At 37.9% G+C, this 20,466-nt stretch overlaps 1 protein-coding gene across 5 annotated transcripts in view; it reads left to right on the top strand.

Annotated features, from left to right (window-relative positions):
- Positions 1-241: 241 nt before the first annotated feature.
- The window catches only part of Phc3 (polyhomeotic homolog 3 (Drosophila)), a 73,977-nt gene continuing 53,752 nt past the window's right edge, over positions 242-20,466 (top strand). For 2 of the 5 annotated variants that reach the window (XM_005382964.2, XM_005382969.2), the window contains exons 1-4: positions 265-314; positions 3,070-3,235; positions 8,332-8,487; positions 10,633-10,710. In XM_005382964.2, the coding sequence (XP_005383021.1) occupies positions 301-314; positions 3,070-3,235; positions 8,332-8,487; positions 10,633-10,710 (414 nt within the window). In that variant the 5' untranslated portion in view covers positions 265-300. Of the gene's footprint in view, positions 315-823; positions 960-1,042; positions 1,191-3,069; positions 3,236-8,331; positions 8,488-10,632; positions 10,711-20,466 lie in introns of those variants that run through there. The other 3 variants (XM_013513437.1, XM_013513439.1, XM_013513438.1) reach the window with 3 other exon arrangements.

The following is a 20,466-nucleotide window of genomic DNA, read 5'->3' as shown; positions in this document are numbered from 1 at the left end:
ACTCTGCATTGGCTTTGGTATACTTCTTCAAACATCGAATTCTAAGCAGAAGTTTTTATATCGTTACAGATCCTCTGGGAAGAGCCCGAACTAGAGAAAACAAAGGCTTGCAAAGCAGACACCAATAATTAAGGTGGGGAAACCTGGACTCTGCAGAAAGAGCCGAGGCGGAGATGGGGGGGCGGGATAGACAGCGGAAGACCCCACGTGACCTCAGGGGCTCGGGGCACCGTCGACCCCGCCCCCTGCCCGCCGCCGGGGGGCGCATGCGCAGCCCGTGTTAGTGATGGAGGAGAGAAGATGGCGGAAGCGGAGTGAGTGACTTGCTGGTGACGGATGTTATAACTGGGGGCGAGTGGGGCCAGCGACACGTTCCCCAGGGGGAGAGTTCAGGGCTCTTTCACGGGCTGTGTAGGAAAAGGGAGATCCGAGAGCCGTCCGATATTGGAGGAGTCCGCGTGGCCCTGGTCTGGGGACCGACGCGAGCTCCAAGGGTCCAGTCATCCCCGTGGCGGGAGCTGCCCTTCCGCTGTCAGGTCCCGGATCGGCAGGGCCCTGGGCGCATGGCAGCCCCTGGCACTCCGGCCGCTGCAGTCTTGAGGGGAATCGCGCCCGCTGGGCCCCTCAGGCGCTGTCATCCCTGCCAGTGGGCCCCGCGGGCTGCTGCAGCCGGGCGCCCGCGGAGGCTGGGTGGGTAGGGCGCGCGCTCCAGGCCTCCCTGGCGCTCCCCTCCTTCCGCCCGGCGCCGCCCCGCTGCTCGGCGCGAGACCCGGGACGCGGCTGCCTTCCGCCCTCCTGCGGCGGCGTGGGGAGGGGTCCCCGCGCGGGCCTCCGGGGTGGCAGGGGCTGCTGTCTGGGGTGCGGTTGAAAACACCGAGAAGGAAAGAGCGTCCCAGCGGTCTCCGACTGCAGTGCTGCTGCCTCCCCGGAGGGCCACATTCTTGTGCAGCGGCGTGATGGTATGCTTAGTTAGCGACTCTAAAACTTACTGTTTCCTGCGTAGGCCTCTTGTGAACCAGAACTGCCCGGCTGTATTTTGCAGGTATTAATAGACTGAGATGCCGGAGTTACCAAAATCATTCTTTTGTGCCAGGCCTCCAGATTCAATGCGTCGATTGGCCAGTTGCACTCACTAATATTTAAACTTAATGCCTAGACTTTGGATTCTCTGTGACCATTTTTGGTTAGAGGTAAGGACTGCTTGGTATGATGTTTAGGTTTTAGGGCATGGTCGAACAGAATAACGCTTTAAAAGGACCAGAATTTGAGCAAGTTCTTTGCATATCATTGGTACGTCGTGCAGAGGTGTTGTGACAGTAGTTTGGTAAAAAGTTTACCTTATCTGCTACTAAATCTGTAATATTGAACAGTTACCATATGATACTGTGATTTAATGATTGGAAAGCAGTTTGAAAAAACGTCAGAAAAGTGTAAAAGTGTATGATTCATCTTCTAATCATAAAATGTGAGGACCTAGGTCCCCACCCTTTCACTTTTATTAATTGTAAATGTTTTTACTCTGGTTCTTCAGAGCCTACAAATACTGTTTACATATGCGATATAGAGGAAAAAAATTTGTGTGTAAAAGGAACCTTATGGGAATAATGTAGGCTTGCCCAGTTAATGCCAAATGCCTTTTCTGTGTGTGAAATAGAAAATGTTCTTGTTACATTCTTGTCAGTGCTTCCAATGTGAAGTATGTCACATTTTTTTCTCAGAAGAAAAGATCTATATGAAAAAGCACATAGAATGTGGTATTTATGTACACTGGACTACTACTCCTCCATAAAGAAGGATAAGCCTGAGATATTTGTAGGAAAATCTATGCATCTTGAGACGATAATCTTACATGAAACAAATATGAACACAAGTTTAAATATCGCAGTTTTTGTCTAGTGTGAGAAACCCAAAGGGTAAATAAGGGTCATGATGGAGGACAGGTAAATGGGAAGTAGGAAAAACATGTTCAAATGGGAAAGTGCCAAGGGAAGGGGGAGAGAGAAGGGAAAAAAGGGAAAAGAGGAAAAGAATAGAAGGAAAATGGAAACAAGTGAGGAGGGGAAGAAGAGTTGAATAGAGATTAGGGGCATGGGAAAAAAAGAATCAAGATCTATTATGTACAGGTACAGATTCCCTATGATGAATATGATCAATATGTATGACAAATATGTACTAATAGAAAAATAAAATTAAAAGAACAAACAGATGGAATCAGTACACCCTTGTGTGCTTTTCACCATTATGCACATTTTTTTGGCTCTAAAAAATACCAAAGTTCTACATAGTTTCTAACAATATTGATATCCTTAGATTTGACTTTGCATGTGGACTCTATATTGGGTGAATTTCTGTATCACAACATAAGGGAGGTAAAGTTGCAATATTAAAGGAAAAAATTAAAAGTCTGATACAGAAATATACAGCTCTAAGTTTTAAAATTTAGAGCAGTTCTTTTTGAAAAAAAGATTTTGCAAGGATGTGGGAAGTTATTGTCAACTCTGTTTCTCCAGTCAGAGAAATCTGCTAATAAGTAAAACTCAGTTATTAGATACAGTAAGGAGAATGTTAAGAATGATTGCTAGAAAAGCTGTATGAGTTAAACATTTTTTAATTAATTTTACTTTTAAGACTGTTTATTTTTAGAGCAAAGTATATATGATAGCCACAACTAAGCTAATGAATTCAAGCCCTCAGGAATTTTAAATAAAAGAACAGCTTTAAATTTGTAGTTACTAGTATGATCAAAAGAATGTTAAGAATTGATTTAAAGTATTCTGATTTATAAACTTTTATTTTTCTAGAGTGTTTAGTATTCTTTTACTACTGGTTTCAGTTTTGAGTCCCTCATTTTTCAGTAATGCAAAGATATTAGGCCGGGCTTATCTGACTTATGTTCTATACATATGTGAAATATTTTCCCTTCTGAGTGTTATTGCTGACTGTGTGCTAGCTATATTTTATGAAGTCCTTAGGAATTAAGACTTGCTAATTATTTCTTTGTGATGAATACTCTTTAAACCTCATAAGATAGTGCTTTTACCAATGCACGTCTTATTTGTTATCTGCCAGATTTAAGGACCACAGTACAGCTATGGATAGTGAACCAAACCCTGGAACATCTTCTGTGTCCACAACAACCTGCAGCACCACCACCACCACCATTACCACTTCCTCCTCTCGAATGCAGCAACCACAGATCTCTGTCTACAGCGGTTCAGACCGGCATGCCGTACAGGTATTTTAGCTAGAATGATGGCGAGATTAAGACTTAGTATGTCATATTACCCTTTGCTTTAGCCAGATGCATGTATTAATTCATAGCCCCAAATACACAGTTAGAATTGCTAACATTTAGGCTGGGGATGTAGTACAATTTAGTGGTAGAATGCTTGTCTGGAATGTGCAAAGCAACTGGATTTGATCCTTAGGATTAACAAAAGCTGTTAATGTTTGAAACAGCCAACTAAATTATTTAGTAATCATACCATTGAGATGGCTTGCATTTGTCAGCATGTGGCAGGAAAATTCTAACTGGAAGATCTATAGGTGCTATTCCAAAGTGAAGATACCCAATCAAGAGCCCTGTCCTAGTTACTTTCTTGTTGTTGGCACAGAATACTAATACCCGCAACTTAAATGAAAATAGGTTTATTTTGGTTCATGTTTTCAGTCCAAGATTGGCTCTTCCCAAGGCAAGAAAGGTCTGCAGGAGGAAAGCTGCTCACACCGTGGCAGCCAGGAAGTAGAGCAAAGGGAGGATTCTGGGAGGGAGACACCCTTCTAAGTTACACCCCCAGTGACCTACCTCAAACCAGGTGTGGCCTCTCAACAACACACTTGACCCTGACACTCACCAGTAGATGAATCCCCCATAAGTACAGTACCCCTGTAATCCGGCCACCCTTTAAAAGTCCATCTCTAGGCCATGAGGACATTCTAGATCTAAATTGTAACAAACCTCAACATAAGAATGCCTCTAGGTTTTTCTGGGATTATATTTGAACCCAAAATATAGACTTAGCGAGATCTTTTCAGGTCTTAAGATGTCTAAGGTTTATTTTAAGCCCAGGTGGCCCAAGTATCCTAATGAGGAAGATCTACTCTACAGTTACTAAGGGAAGAATGGAAAGGAGTATTTAGGAAGAGTCTTAAGCTTAGTCACTTAGGTGAGAAAGTAGTTTTTTTTCTTAGTTAAACTTTATAATAATGGAGACAATATGGTATTGTTTGAAAAGGGCACAAACAGCTGGGCATGGTGGCGCACGCCTGTAATCGCAGCACTCAGGACGCAGAGGCAGGAGGATCCCTGTGAATTTGAGGCCAACCTGAGCTACGTAGTAAGTTCAAGACCAGCCTGCACTACGTAGTGAAACCCTGTCTCAAAAAAAAGGGCATGAACCTTACAGTATGATATGCTCTTTAATTGAATTCCATTTTCATTATCATTAGTATGAATGTGGCCTTGGGTGAGAGGCATAATCTCCTTGAGCCTCAGGAAACTATAAAATTAGGATAAGATTGGCTGCTTCCACAGTTACTGTGAGGATTAAGTGAAGTATCTGAAACTGTGTACATCATAGATAAGCAATACATAATAATAGATAGTATCTATTGAACAGTTACCATGTGCCAAGCATTTAGTAAATGCTTTATACAGGTTGTTTAATCCTTACCACACCTCTATGAAACAGATATAATATCTCCATTTTACGAACCAGTGTTTTTAAAAGGCTAAATATCTTTCCTAAACTCACATAGCTAGCTAGTATGCTCTCTGACTTTAGAGTTTGTGCCCTTAACCAGTCTGAATTCATTTTTAAAAATTCTACCTGCTTGCTTTCTCTAGAATCTGCATAACTGCTTTATTTATTTGGTAGTGCTTTAGAGTGAACCTAGTGTCTCACATATACTAGGCAAATACTTTATGACTGAGCTACATTCCCAGGCCCTCATAATTATATTCTTAACTATTTTTTTCTTTTCTTTTTTTTTTTTTTTTTGGTACCAGGAATTGAACTCAGGACCTTGCACTTGCCAGACAAGTGCTGTGCCACAGAGCTAAACTATTTGTGATGCAGTCCTTCCTCTGCTCTATTTTTTTTAGTGGTAGATATCCATAAAAATATAGTACAATGATTATTTCACTGTTCTGTGGTTTAGGATTTAGTTTTCTGAAGTCATTATAGAGTGGAATCAGAACTCTTGGGGACCTAGCCAGCTCAGCAGAAATTAAATATGGAATGCAGTATGTGCAGTTAACATTTTTCACTTTTTTCAAAGGCAGGGGATATAGAAAAGAGTATCTAGAACTTTAAGCATACAGATGATGTGGTTTTTTTTGTGCCTTCATCCTTTGTGATATTTTAATATGGCAGTCTGCTCTTTAGTTTTTATTTGTTGTACATACTAATAAAAATAAAGTGTTATTGGAGATATGTAGATGTATTGTACAAATAGCTCTAGTTCGTATGAGATCCTAGAATTTTAAAACGCAATCAAATCAATATTTATTGAATTATTAAAGTCGTTCTTTAATTTTCTAGATTTCTTTTTCAGTCCTGTGAATTCTCATCATTCTCTTTTTTCTTGTAGAGAAACAATAAGAACAATGTGCCATGCATTTAACTTGTGTTTGCATGATGCCATGAGTATAGTATGGAATGGTGAAGAAAGACTGTGCTGACAAAAAGATGTGTCAGATAGGTTATTCATTTGTTATTTCAGTTTGATTTTTATAATTATGAAATGAGAAAACATACATAGATTTTTCTGATCAAAAAGGATGTATTATTAAAGAAACAAATGGCGTATTATAATTCTGAATCACTTAATGCTGGCTTGTAGTTCTTTGCAACTAGGAGTCAAAAGCCTACATTGATTTTGTGACATGAGTTCATAGTAGGTATAGCAGTTCACAGTTGGAGAGAAAACAAACAATAACCATGGAAATACACTTTCTTGAAATTCAGACAAAAGAATTTATGGCTTTATGGTTCCAGATGTTCTGACTTAGGCTCTCAATCTATAGGATTATGGCTCTGTTATTCCACTAGGACTTTGAAAACCCTGGTTTGCCGCTGAGATTAAGGTTCTGTGTTGTTTAGAGTCATAGCAGACATGACAGGATTTTGGGATGTGGCTGCACAGGACTGGCATAGCCAGCCTTATCTTTAGGACAGATGCAGAATTTTTCTCTGGTCTTATTAGAATACTTTACTTGATTTTTCTATGTTTGGGCTAACATTTTTAATATTTACTGTAATTAAAATTATTTCAGGAGCTTTTTTAGTAAAAATAGGTTTATTATAAATGGAAATTAAGAAAAGCAATCTGACATTTAATAGTAATTATTGAGTTATTTTAATTTTACATGATTATTGATATAAATACACAGTAATGCCTTGAACACTTATGTTTGCAAACAGTTTGGCCTATAAAACAAAAGCATTCTGCAGAATTTTGCTTCTGTTTGCACTCACTACATCATGTGACAGATGTGACCACGGCTGTCTTCCTCACACAAACACAAACGCAGCCATGTTCCCCAAAATCATAAAACAAATTAGGTTCATAAGCCAAGGCACAACTGTATATTTTAGTTATTTTCAGAGATTCATAGGAGAGCACAAACCAGAAACGAAAAATCACTTTTTTTTTTCTCTGTCTTTTTGAGACAGGGTCTCGCTATGTAGTTCAGGCTGGCCTTGAGCTCACTTTGTAGCCCAGGCTGGTCTCAAACTCATAACGATCCTCCTGTCTCAGCCTCCCGAGTGCTGGGATTATAGGGGTGTGCCACCACGCCTGGCTATCACTTTTTTTTTTTTGAGACATGGTCTCCGTTATGTAGTTCAGGCTAGCCTTGAACTCACTAAGTAGCCCAGGCTGGTGTTGAACTCATGGTGATCCTTCTGCCTCATCCTCCCAAGTGCTGGAATTACAGGCATGCACCACCACACCTGACCTAAAAATCCCTTTTAAAATTTTTTTTGTCTTTTTGAGACAAGGTCTCGCTATGCAGTTCAGGCTGTCCTTAAGCTCACTTTGTAGTGATCCTCCTGCCTCAGCCTCCCAAGTGTTGGGATTACAGGTGTGTGCCACCACGCCCAGCCCTAAAAATCACTTGTAATCTAGCTACCAATAAGTAGGCTTTTAAAAATGTTTTCCTAATTGCATTCTTTGTTTTAAAAAAATGCTTTCCTGAGTATCCTTTCAAATATTTTATTTTATTTTATTTTTTATTATTTTTTTTTTTGGTTTTTCTCTGGTACCGGGAACCGAACTCACGACCTTGCGCTTGCCAGGCAGGCACTTTTTGCCGCTGAGCTAAATCCCCAGGCCCTTTCAAATATTTTAATATAAAAATGGTACCTTACTCTGAACTATTTTGTAATATGCTTTTTTCACCTAATGGTATACATGGGGATTTTTTTTGTTAGTATGGAGCTGTATCTGTGCTATGCAAAGTAGTAGTCACTAGCTGTACATATAACTATTATATTAAAGTTAATTAAAGTTCAATTTAGAGTTAAAACCAATTGCACAAGCTATATTTTAAGATTGCTTAGTAGAGTCACACTGCTAGTGGCTGTTATATTGAATAATGCTGACTTACATTACTATTTGCACAGCAAAATTATTGGTTTCCATACCTAATCTCTGAATTTTACCAAGCTTTATCCTAAAAGGTGATAGCAATTTAAATTCTTACTCATAGTATGGGAGGACTTACATTTCCAGTTAGTACAACTATTCTTTTAAATCTTCACTCATTTAAAACTTGGAAAACATTCTCTTGTTTTAATTTGTAAGTTTTGATTACTAGTGAGATTGCAGATTCCCTCCTGTGCTTATTTGGCTCTAGGGTTATGAATTTTTTCTTTTGGGTAAAATTTGTACAGCTAGTGAATTGTAGTGATATATAACTAGGAGAAAGATATGTTAGTAAACTTGATGACTTTGGAGTGTAAAATTTTAAACTGCTTTTTTATTTTTTTATTTTTTGAGACAGGGTTTTGCTATGCAGTTCAAACTGGCCTTGAACTCATTATGCAGCCCAGGCTGGCCTCAAACCCACATTGATCCTCCTGCCTCAGCCTCCCAGGTGCTGGGATTACAGGGGTTTATCACCATGTATAGCTTCTACACTGCTTTTTAATATTTCATTTTATGATTAAGATAAAGGTTGAGCCAGGGGTTGTAGCTTATGAATAGAGCATGTGCTTACCATTTACGTACAAGGCTCTGGGTTCAATTCCAGAGCTAAAAAAAAAAAAAAAAAAAAGAGAAAGGTTGAGATTTCGATTTGACATTGGTTCAATTGACTTATCACAGGTAATTCAACAGGCGTTGCATCGCCCCCCCAGTTCAGCTGCTCAGTACCTTCAGCAGATGTACGCAGCTCAGCAGCAGCACCTGATGCTGCACACTGCAGCCCTACAGCAGCAGCATTTGAGCAGCTCCCAGCTCCAGAGCCTTGCTGCCGTTCAGGTGAGACTGGAATAAATAATGATTTATGAGGTCAAAGTTTACATTATCTTTAGTCAGTTACTGAAAATAAGTACACTGGTTAAATTTCCAAGTTCTCATGTATTGTGTTTATCTTTCCTGAAGTGAATATGTTAACAGACTGCCAAATAGAAGTTAATTAGGGAAAAAAGTGGTATGTTTTATGTGTTACTATTTTTTAACTTTTTTTTTATTAGTATATACCTGTCATATGTAGTGATCACATTCATCATAGGGAATTTGTACCTGTACGTAATATATTTTAATTCCTTTTTTTCCTGTTCTGTTCACCTCTTATCAGTCCTTCTTTCCCTCCCCACTTACAAAAGATTTGTTTCCATTTTTTCCTTCCATTCTTTTTTTTCCTTTTCTTCTCCTTTTCCTTCTCTGTCCCGTTCCCTTGTTCCCCTTCCCATTTGAACATGTTCTGTGTTTTACTGTTGCTAGCTTTTGTCTCATTGCTTTTTCTTTTCTCTTCGGGACTGGGCATTAAACCTAAGTCCTCTGTACTGACCTATATCCCTAGCCCTTGGTTATTTTTTAGTTAGAGACACGTTCTTGCTAAGTTGCCAGGCTAAAACTTGCAATCCTCCTGCCGCAGGCTCCATCATGCCTGGCTTGTCTGATTGTGTGTTATACAAATCAGAGAAATGCTGTACTTACTGCTGTGGTCTTGTGTTCAAAATTCTCAATCTAACACTGATTACTTAGGATTATGTGAATTTTATTTCTATTTTAACCAAAAATAAATTAGGTCTTAAAAGTATGTAAGTAATTTATCTTTGTTAAAACAAATCAAACAGTGTAAAATTGTAAGAGGTGAGTAAAGTAGAGATGTTCCTTTCCCCACGTAACGTGTTTTCCACACTGCAGTAGTGGCCAGTGTAACAGTTTATATCTATTCCTCCTGAAATTCTCTGTTCAAAAATATATGTAAAAAATACATGTAAAATCCAATTGTATTATTCCTACTAGTAACACAATATAATAATGATTAAGTGCTTCTTTCTTTTTTTATGTTAGTGCATGTTTGCAGTACAGAATAATTATGACCATTTGGGGGAACTGGTATATGCAGATAACATAGCTTCATCATTTTCAGTCTCTACCTCCCTCTTCCTTCCCCCCTGCCTCCCCTGATCTTCCCCATGTGTAAGACTCTACCTTCTGGTTTCCTATCATTTCTCCTTTATTTTATTCATTCATTTGTTTATTTGTTTATTTATATTTTTGACTTTCATATAAGAGAAGACATACAGTTTTACTTTGTGAATCTGGCTTATTTCACTTAGTATGATCATCCATCCACTTTCTTGCAAATGACATGATTTTATTCTTTATGGCTGAAATGTGAATTCCTTGCTGTAAACATTGGTTAAATCCTTATGTTTCAAAAAAGATTTTTCAGGCTGGGGATATAGCTCAGTGGCACAAGTGCCTGCCTGGCAAGTGTAAGGTCCTGAGTTCGATTCCTGTCCCCCCAAAAAAAGATTTTCATTAATGTTATGCTATTTAAGTAAAATTCTATGTTAGGTTTAATCTTAAATGTCTTTATCAGAGCAGGATCTCAGTTGATTGAACCTGAAAAAAGGTTTATTTCTGTTATGGATAGATACCAGCTGTTGCTGTATCTGTATTCACAGTACGAGTTAGGAAACAGAAACTCATTGGCTCTTGGTTTTTGTCTTTTTGAGACAGGGTCTCTCTATGCAGTTCAGGCTGGCCTTGAGCTCACTGTGTAGCACAGGCTGGTCTCGAACTTGCAATAATCCTCCTGCCTCAGCCACCATGCCTGGCCTCTTTGGCTCTTGATGTAGCTTCAGTTTCTTTTTCGTAATGTTGGTATGGTGATTCCATGTCAGAGATGATAGACACCTGTGGAGTAAAACTGGCATGAATATAGCTGGAAAATTAGGTTAGCTATTGGGTTCTGTTTTCAGCTTTTTCTATTCTTCTTTCTGGATACAATCCTTTGGGCTAAAGATTAAGCCATGTTGACTACAAAAGGAGTTGTTTCCATACATAGACCTTTCTGCTTTTTGTTATTGTGGCTTTGTGTTATGCGGGTACCAGGAAGTTTTTAATTTGAGGTTTTTACAGACATATCATAGAGGTCTTATGTTTTAGGCAAGTTTGTCCAGTGGAAGACCATCTACATCCCCAACAGGAAGTGTCACACAACAGTCAAGTATGTCCCAGACATCTGTAAGTACCCTATTTCCTGTATTAAAAGACGTTTACATTTTTATTACAAGTAGACTGTTGTTATTCACGAGGCTATTGTATTTGTGTTGCACACCATTTAAGTGCCTAGAAATCTGAGAGTGAGGTTGGAGAGTTCAGAGTTAATTTGAAGCTTCTGAAAATGAGTCTTACAAAATCTTTTTTGTATTATTTTTTATGTATCTCTTTTTTTTTGGTTATGTTCAGGTCTCATGTGATTCTAAATTATTTCAGTTTTCATTGTAAATTGAAATATGAATTGCGCGTATATTGGCCAACCTTTTACTCTGATATACTAAAATATATTACATCATTGGTGGATATCCAAATATTTCTAGCTTTGTTCAGTTCACATTTTAGAGATTATACTTTTCAGCTTACGTGAGTTATTTGGGTAAAATTTATAAGTATCTGATATTCCGGATGGGTAGTTTATGTTGAGTGGGAGTAAAAGAAACTTATGTTGCTGTATTGTAATATATACTGAGAAACTGTGCAAAATTTCCTGGAAAAAAATTTATTGTCTTGGTAATACATTTTAAGTTTCGTTTTAATTTCAAATTACTACAATAATAAAAAAAATTCTCTATACTATCTACTCAAATTCACCTGTTAGCATTTTTCTGCATTATCTTTTTTCTCTCTGCAAATATATATATAATATATTTTTTCTGAAGTATTTGTGGGTAAGTTGAGACATTCTTTTAAATACTTCGATATGTATTTCTCTTTTTTTTTTGTACTGGGAATTGAACTTAGGACCTTATACTTGCCAGGCAGATACTATGCTGCTGAGCTATATCCTTGGCCCTTGATATGTATTTCCTAAGAACAGGGTTCTTTCAGTGAAGCCACAGTAAAATTATTTAATTCCAGAAATTTACTTGATACAATATAGTTCATATTTAAGAGTTCCTTCTTTTTTTTTTTGTTTTTTTTCCGGTACCAGGAATTGAACTCACGACCTTGCACTTGCCTGGCAGGCACTGTGCTGCTGAGCTAAATCCCCAGCCCCTATAGTTCATATTTAGATTTCATCAATTGTCTCATGTTTCTCAACCTTTTAAGACATTGTGGGTCAGGCAGTTCTTTGTTGTGGAGGATTATCATGTATGTTATAGAATGCAGGATTTCTAGCATCTGACCACTAGATTCCAAGAGCAGGCTATGGCCTTCCTCCTTCCTGCAACATGACAACCAAAAATCCTTCAGGCAGTACTGACTGGGATTAAAAACCATTGAGTTGTCCTAATAATGTCCTTTTTAGATATTTTTCCCTGGTCTAGGATGGTAGAATTTTGATACTTTTTTATAAGGTTAACTCCTGTAGAATATACTTTGTAGGTTTTAAGGACTTGAAGGTAAACTTGTTCTGTATTTCTTTAGTAAGTGTGCAAGTACATGTTGTGTCCAGTGTATAGTTATTTTTCTGGCTATTGCTCTGGCATTTTTAATTTAAAAATTCTTTTTTTTTTAGCATGGGAATATTCTGGAATATAACAAAATTAGTTAAAAAATTACTATTTGGGGGCCGGGTATGGTGGCAGATACCTGTAATCCTAGCACTTAGGCTGAGGGAGGAGGACTGCCGTGAGTTTGAGGCCACCCTGGGTTACGTAATGAGTTCAAGGCCAGTCTGAACTACATAGCAAGACTCCGTCTCAAGCCCCCGCTAACAAACATTATGACTTAGAGATGTTAAGACTGAAAAGTGAAAAATTTAAGTAATGTAATTTGCTCTAAGCATGAATACTATAGTTATGGTTTGATATTAGATGTCTGAAATTAATATAATAGTGGTAAAGGAAAGGAGTGGTAAACATTTTGTGAGCTAGTTAAAGAAATAATAGAGAAAAATCTTTATTTTGTAAAATACTGGGATAACAATAGGATGTGTATAGGTAGATAGATACATGTTTTTGAATGTTCTGTTTGCATAATTAAAAGGTATCCTATTAAACTCTTCTGTCATTATGACTTCATGTATGTGACATTCACAGAAATTATAATTCCGGTGATTGTGTTTATATTTTATGGCATTGTTACTTATTATAAGCCAGGCAGCATTGTACCATGAAATATATCAGAATTTGTGAATAACTGGTTGGAGCGAAGAAGTGTGGAGGGAGAATAGATGGCCGGAAAAAAAACAATGAACAATACATCACATGTGTTTTATTTGTTATTTGAGGTAACTATTCATTGAGTTGACTAATAGGTAAATTTAGGTCATTATCCAAAAGACAGAACATGATAACATAAATTTCTGGATAATGATAATAACGAACCCCTGGGTAGCAGTCTAGTAGTTCTTAGGTTTTGGATATTTTGAGGCAGGTTTTTTAATAATAGTGAAGTCCCATAGTGAGGCTGACGGGGTTCAGCCTCCAGGAGAAAAAAGGCCTAAAAGATGGGCTTTCAAGTAACCAACTAGATGGAAGTGGGGTATAGAGTGGAAATGGAATCTCAGCAGGGAAATGAGTATTATATAAAAATTAATTCAAAAAAGTCCTGTCATAGAACCTGGGAAACTATTTTAGTGGCTTAGGGAGTAGACTATGGTTAATGGAATATATAGGTAACCAGGGGATAGAAATCTAGCTTTTCCTTTTGTTCTCTGTTGACTAAGGGGATGCTCCTCATAATTGCCAATGTTGGCTGGATGTTCTAGGTTTTTTCACAAGGCCTCCATGGAAGCCTCCCTGACCAGGAGGAGCAGGAATGCTTTATTACTGCTCCCTCCATGTTCTGCCTTGGTACACTGGATTGGTGTTGATGGTCTATTACCACCTGCTTGGGATAAGAGTCCTAGCTCTTTGCCTGGCTTTCTCTGACAATAATCAGTTGTGGGGGCTGGAGGAGTTTGAATAGTTCCTTACATCCTATCGACAGTAGAAGTCTAGTTTTTTGAACAGGTGAGTGCTGCCACAGTTTCTTTAGTGTTTGCCCAGCAATATAGTAATTATTGTCCAAAAGTTTTCTGTGTTGCTACGCTTTGCTTTTCCTTGTCCTTTGGTTTAAAGGAACAGGCTTTTGTTAGGCTGTTTTGTTTGTGCTCATTGTGTTTCTAGGTTACTAACTTCTTTGCTCCAGGTTTGAGTTATATGAGACAACCGAAACAAAGCCAGGTAACCCGCTACCATGTTGTCTTGAAGTTCTGTTTTTATCCATCTTTTGATGTCTTGTTTATCTTTTCCATCCTGGGGTTCTAGTTGTACTTCACTGGGAAAACTAGGGAAAGGTACATATACTCCATTTTTCTGGAAGTGGAATTCTTGTCATTTAATTTACTTTTTTTTTTTTTTGTTCGGGGAATCAGACTCACAACCTTGCGCTTGCCAGGCAGGCGCTGTGCCGCTGAGCTAAATCCCCAGCCCCTCATTTAATTTACTTAAAAATATTACATCTGTATATGTATCTGATTATGAAGACAGAACGTCTTTTATATTACAAAATAAATTGTTATCCCTGGTTGTCTTTGAGGAAGGAGTTTGAAAACTTTATTTAAAAAATTTTTATATTGCTAAAATAAAACATGAATAAACTCTTACCAGAGAGAGAGAGAGACAGAGAGAGAGAGACAGAGAGAGAGAGAGAGAGAAAGAGAGAGAGAGAGAGAGAAAGAGAGAAAGAGAGAGAGAGAGAGAACATACCTGGGCATGGTGGCACATGCTTGTGAATCCAGCACCCTGGGAGACTAAGGCGGAAGGATTACAAGTTTGAGCCACGCTGGGCAATTTACTGAGACCCTGGGTGACTTAGTGAGACACTATCTCAAAATAAAAAAAAATTAAAAGGCTGGTGAGGTAGCTCAGTGCAAAGAGTTCAGTCCTCAGTACTAGGAAAACAAAATAAAACAATATAGCTATTTCCATTTCCCTTTTACATTTTCCCTGAGAAGGTTTTGTGTGAAACTTTCTCATCTTATTATTATGCATTGCTGTGCATAAGTATAATTAGCTAGCCTATGGTTAATTTTGTTTTAATTAAGTGGAGTGTTGTCATATTCTAATATGTGCTTTCTCTTTTATGTACATATTTGGGCATTTTTAATTGAAAAGGATTATGTGGAAACTATAATTGTATGTCTCTACATGACTTAAGGGCTACTTGTACATTCTCAATTTTCTTGTTGTTTTTTTGGCCCTGAATCAACATTGATCCCAGAAATTCCTACTGTAATTCACTATACTGAACTATCAAAATTGATTTTTATAGCTTTCTAGTAATGGTGCTAGATTACATGAGCTTTTGACGCTCAAATTAGTTTCTTGACTTTATTTATTTATGGATTCACTCATTCATTCGCCATATATTTAGTGAGCATTGAATGTGTGCCAAAGACCCTTCTAGGAGCCAAGGATCCAGTTACAAAACCAACAAAAATCTTTGTCCTTAAGGAGTTAGGGTTACACAGTAAACAGGGGTACAATAGGTCGAATGGTAGTAAGTGCTATATAGAAAAATACAAGGAAGGAGAATGGATTGGAAGAATTTGCTGTTTTGTGGTGGTCAGGGAAAGCCTTGTTAATAAAAGTGGCATTTGGAGGAGGATAAGGAATATGGAGTGGCTAGTGTGGAAGGAGTGAAAGTATGGTTTAGCGATGACCTCAGGGAGGTAATTATGTTTGTTGAAAGTTACATGCATCAACTAAAATATATAATGCATACTTTTAATGTTAATTTTTAATTACTGCACGTAGATGATCTGTAGTGCACAGAATCATTTAGGATACATTCTTTTTGCCTCAGAATGGGTTGTAGAAGAGGGTCTGACCCTGATCTAGGATGAGATTCCTGCATGCCAGTTACAGGCAGGCAGTCAATTAGCAGGTATAGCTATTGTCCAGCATTGTGTTGTTTATCCTGAGCATGCATCTGAGTTAAAGACTCTTTCTTCAGGAATAGTAATGTTCATTTAGAGAATTATGCCTAAGTGTATCAAACAGTAACAGTGTATAATCAAATTATAAATACCATAGTTGTTAACAGAAAAGAGGTTTTCAGGAATTGTGATGTTTAGTCAAGGAAAACTTTGTGTTTAGAACTTCTGTTTTTCAGAAAATAGGTAGAGAGCCAGAATGATGGTGCATGCCTGTAGTCCTACCTACATAGGAGGCTAAGGCAAGAGGATCACTTTAGTCCTTGAGTTCTAAACCAGTCTCAAGAATATAGACCCTCTGTCGGGAGGGAGAAGAAGGAAATAGGTACTGTAGTTTGCAGAGAATACAATTCAGTGTGAACTAAGCATGGATTCTGCCCCCATAGGCTGTTTTCCCTAATCCCTGTTCTCTCTTTTTTGAGCTTTTAGGTTGAATGTTTTTTCTGGGTTGATCCTTTAGGTCTTTTACCTTTTCACTCATTTTCTGTATTTTTCTGTTGTAGAATGTTGAACTGTTTTAAAGTTGTGTTTCTAATTGCTTGGAGCATTTTCTTGTTTGCTTGTTCTTTTTCCATAGTATCCTGTTTTGCTGTTATAGATGGAGTTTAGATCTCTGTTATGATACTTTTAAGATTTACAATTTTTAAAATTTTTTTTGTTTTTTTGAGACAAAGTCTCACTATGTAGTTCAGGCTGGCCTTGAACTCACAGCAGTCCTCCTACCTCAGCCTCTTGAGAGTGAGCTGGGATTAGATTTTTATTTTTTAAGCTTTCACTCTAGTAGATATTACGTATACACCTTTAACATTTTGGTGACTATTCCCCCAGATAGCAATGCGAATGTGTATATTTTTTATACTGAATATAGCAATATACAGTTTTGCAAATGTACCTTATACAATGTGATCATGGTTGTCAGTGTTTTTCATGTATATATATATATGTATATATACATATTTGTATAAATGGAGTTGTAAGCTACATATTACTCTGCAATTTTTTCACTCAACAGTGAGTAGAAAATATAGATATACATAACCATTTTAATGTCTATGATGTATTTCCATACATAATATATACCTGATAGACTCTGATCACTCCAGTGGCAGAGGTAATTCTCAAATGTGCTTTGGCTGTTGGGAATTGGTAATTAAATGGCTTTTCCTGGCTCAGTCAGTTTTCTTTGGTGACTTCTAGCATTACTGCCAATGAGGAGAGAGCTTGCAGTAACAGGGCTCAGGGAGTGAGTTTCTCTGTGGAGTGTGGGGATTGAAGTGTATGAGGTGGCAGGACTGGCTAAAGCTTCAAGTGAAAGGAAATTAGGAAGTTGGGATGGAATTGCCAGAGAAAACAGTAGAAACTAAGTAGGGCATCTGGCTTAGGTCAGCAGAGCAAAGCAGAAAATAAACCAGGGCCTTACCATTTGTGGAAAGGAGGAGACGTTTTTAAATTTGGGATGGCTGGGAAATAAGTTTCTTGCAGAGATGGCTACTGATGTATTGGCCTTCATGGGTTGGATGTTTTTTAGTGTTGTTTGCTGTATGGAATTTAGAAGCAAACAGAATACTAGTTCTTTGATCTCACAACTTTGACAACATGTGACACAGATGGTCAGGAAATTAATAGCTTTCTCACTTCCTCCTTTTTTTCTTCCTTCCACACTTTCTTTCTTTCTTTATTTTTTTTAAGAAAAAGGAAAGCATTCTGTTTATACTTTTGTGTTCTACTTCCTTTAAAAGCCCCTTAGGCTTACAAGCCATCAGCTAATCATTTTTTTAGGAAGAGTTTTGTTATGATGTTCTTTAAAGGTTGTGAAGATATCCTTATTAAAACTCCCTCCCACTGTCCCATTCTCTCCTCTCCTTTCATTTTTTAAAGAATCACCCTCTAATAAAATGTCCCAAGGCATTATTATGCAGTAATGTCAATTAGGGCAATATCAGTTTTTGGGTTTTTTTTTGTACTTTTTTGAGACAGGGTCTCACTATGCAGTTCAGGCTGGTCTTGAGCTCACTTTGTAGCCCAGGCTGGTCTTGAACTTGCAACAATCCTCCTACCTCAGCCTCCCAAGAGCTGAGATTACAGGCATGAGCCACCACGCCCAGCATCAGTATTTTTTTGAAAAGGATCTTGACGCCAAAATACATGAGTCCGAAAACCTGGGTCCAGTTCTACCTACTGAATGATTTATCATTGGAGCAAGGATTTATCTAAGATGATTATATGTACTGTGATACAGAAAAGAATACAGTTTTGGGGGTTTATTAATAATGTATTATAAAGCACATCAAAAGTTGAGTTGAACTAATATCACTACAGTATTTGTGCATTTTTACTGTGTGTCATTGGGAGTATGCCAAAAACTTTTTTCTTTTGTACACATATGTGTGTGTGCATACACAAATGGGCACACACACTTTTTGTGATGGGCTTAAATATTACATGAAAACTGCAGTGTGCCTCAAAATAACATGACATTTATTAATTTAGTGAACTTTTTGTGGAGGAGTCCATTTCATAGATACTGGATATAGCCCAGGGATATAGCTCAGTGGCACAAGTGCCTGCCTGGCAAGCACAAAGTCCTGAGTTTTATTCCTGATACCAAAAAAAAAAAATATAATCTGAAACATAGATATTGGAGATATCTATCTATTTATCTATCTATCTATAGATAGATATGTATAAAACCATGTATTTTTCACTTGGAGCTAGTGATTTTAGAGGCATTGTTTGCTATGTAGCTGGGTGTAGTCTGGGACATGATGGCGGGGAGGGTGCTCAATCTAGTCAGAAGCATTGTCACCTATGCCATAAAGGAACTGAGAAATCATGACATTGCAAATACCTATGAGTGGAAAATGTAAAAGGAATATATGGAGGAGTAGAGGAAGACGGGCTTGGTGGCACATGCCTGTGATCTCAGTGCTTGGGAGCCTGAGGCAGGAGGATTGTGGTAAGTTCGAGACCAGCCTGTGCTACAAAGTGAGCTCAAGGCCAGCCTGAACTGCATAGCAAGACCCAGTCTCAAAAAAGACAAAAAGAAAAAAAGGAGTGGAGGAAATGATGCTAGAGAGGTAGGCTGTGGAAGCTGGGCTTTATCCAGAAGATTCCGTGTGTGTGTGTGTGTGTGTGTGTGTGTGTGCGCGTGTGCGCGCGCGCGCGCACGCGCGCACCCGCGCACCCTTGTTTGCTGGAGATCAAACCCAGGGCCTTGCACATGCTAGATAAGCGCAGCATTCTGCCACTGAGCTATATCCCCATCCCTGTCAATCAGATTTTTAAATGAGTAATTAAATTAATGAAAACAGGGGACAAAGAAGTGGAGCACAATGTGCCTTTTCCCATTCAGTATGATGGTAGCTGTGAGTTGCCATGTATGACCTAATACTGTGTTGAGGTACATTTCATCTATTGCTCATTTGTTGAGAGTTTTATTATAAAGGGATGCTGAATTTGTCAAATGCTTTTTCCCTGTCTATTGAAATGACCATATATTTTTTTCTTTCATTTTGCTAATAAGATGCTTCATATTTATTGATTTGTGGTGAACCATCATTGTATCCCTGGGATGAATCCCTCTTGATCATGATCAGTTCTTTTTAATGTGCTGTTGTCCTCAGCTTGCTGTTATTTTGTTGGGAATTTTTGTATGTGTGACGCAAGCAATGCTAAATTGAATTTTTCAAGCTGAAAAGCAGAGACACTAATGAGTACCATGAAAACATTTGAAAGTGTAAAACTTGCTGGTAAATGTAAGATACAGATGACCTATCAAGATTCAACTATAAAGAAATAGAAAATCTGAGCCAGCTAATAATAAGGAAATGGAATTAGTAATGAAAAAGTCTACCATTAAAGAAAAACCCCAGAACTGGTGGCTTCTCTGCTGGATTTTGTCAAACAGTTAAAGGAAAACTACGAATTCTTCCCAAATTATTCAGAGAAACTGAAGAGAAGGGAATACTTCCAAACTCTTCTATAAGACCAGTATTACCTTGGTGTCGATACCAGATAAGGGCATAGCAAAAAAGAAAACAACGCGTGTATACTTGATGAACACAGATGTTTCTCAAGTTTTTGTCTGGAAATATGTTTATCTTAATTTTGGATGACAACTTTGCTGAGCACAGTATTCTTGATTGTCAGGTTTTCCCTTCAGTACTTTGAATACATCATTCCACTCTCTCTGGCCTATGAAATTTGTATAAAGAGAAGTTTATTGCTGGGTATATTGTAACTCCTTTTATATATGATTTAGTTCTTTTCTCCTGCTGTTTGAAGCTCTTTGTCCTTGGACTTTGATAGTTGGATTACAGTATGTTATGGGATAGTCTTATTTGGGTTGAATCTGATTGGAGACTTTGGACTTTCTTTACTTGCATATTTATATCTTTCTCTAGTTTTAGAAAGTTTTCTGCTATTCTTTTTTTGTTTTGTTTTGTTTTTTTTTTTTTGGTTTTTCTCCGGTACCGGGAACCGAACTCACGACCTTGCGCTTGCCAGTCAGGCGCTTTTGCCGCTGAGCTAAATCCCCAGCCCCTCTGCTATTACTTCTTTTAACAAAACTTTTTATACCTGTTCTGGGACACCAATTATTTCTGCATTTGCGCTTTTGCTGAAGTCCCATAAATCCTGAAAGTTTTCTTCATTTATTTTCATTTTTACTTCCTGTGACTGAGTATTTTCAAATAATCTGGCTTCTAGTTTACATATTATTTTGCTTGGTCAGTTTGGATATTCATGCACTGTTGCTTTTGAGGATCATCTTTTTTTTTTTTTTTTTTTTTTTTTTTTTTGAGACAGGGTTTCACTGTGCAGTGCCAAGTATCACGTACTTTACCTGAATCTTTCTG

Source organism: Chinchilla lanigera, unplaced genomic scaffold (genome assembly GCF_000276665.1).
Source record: "Chinchilla lanigera isolate Chin_1 unplaced genomic scaffold, ChiLan1.0 scaffold00019, whole genome shotgun sequence".
NCBI lineage: Eukaryota > Metazoa > Chordata > Mammalia > Rodentia > Chinchillidae > Chinchilla > Chinchilla lanigera.
Note: the sequence above shows the minus strand (reverse complement) of the source record. Positions and strands in the feature narration are given on the sequence as shown.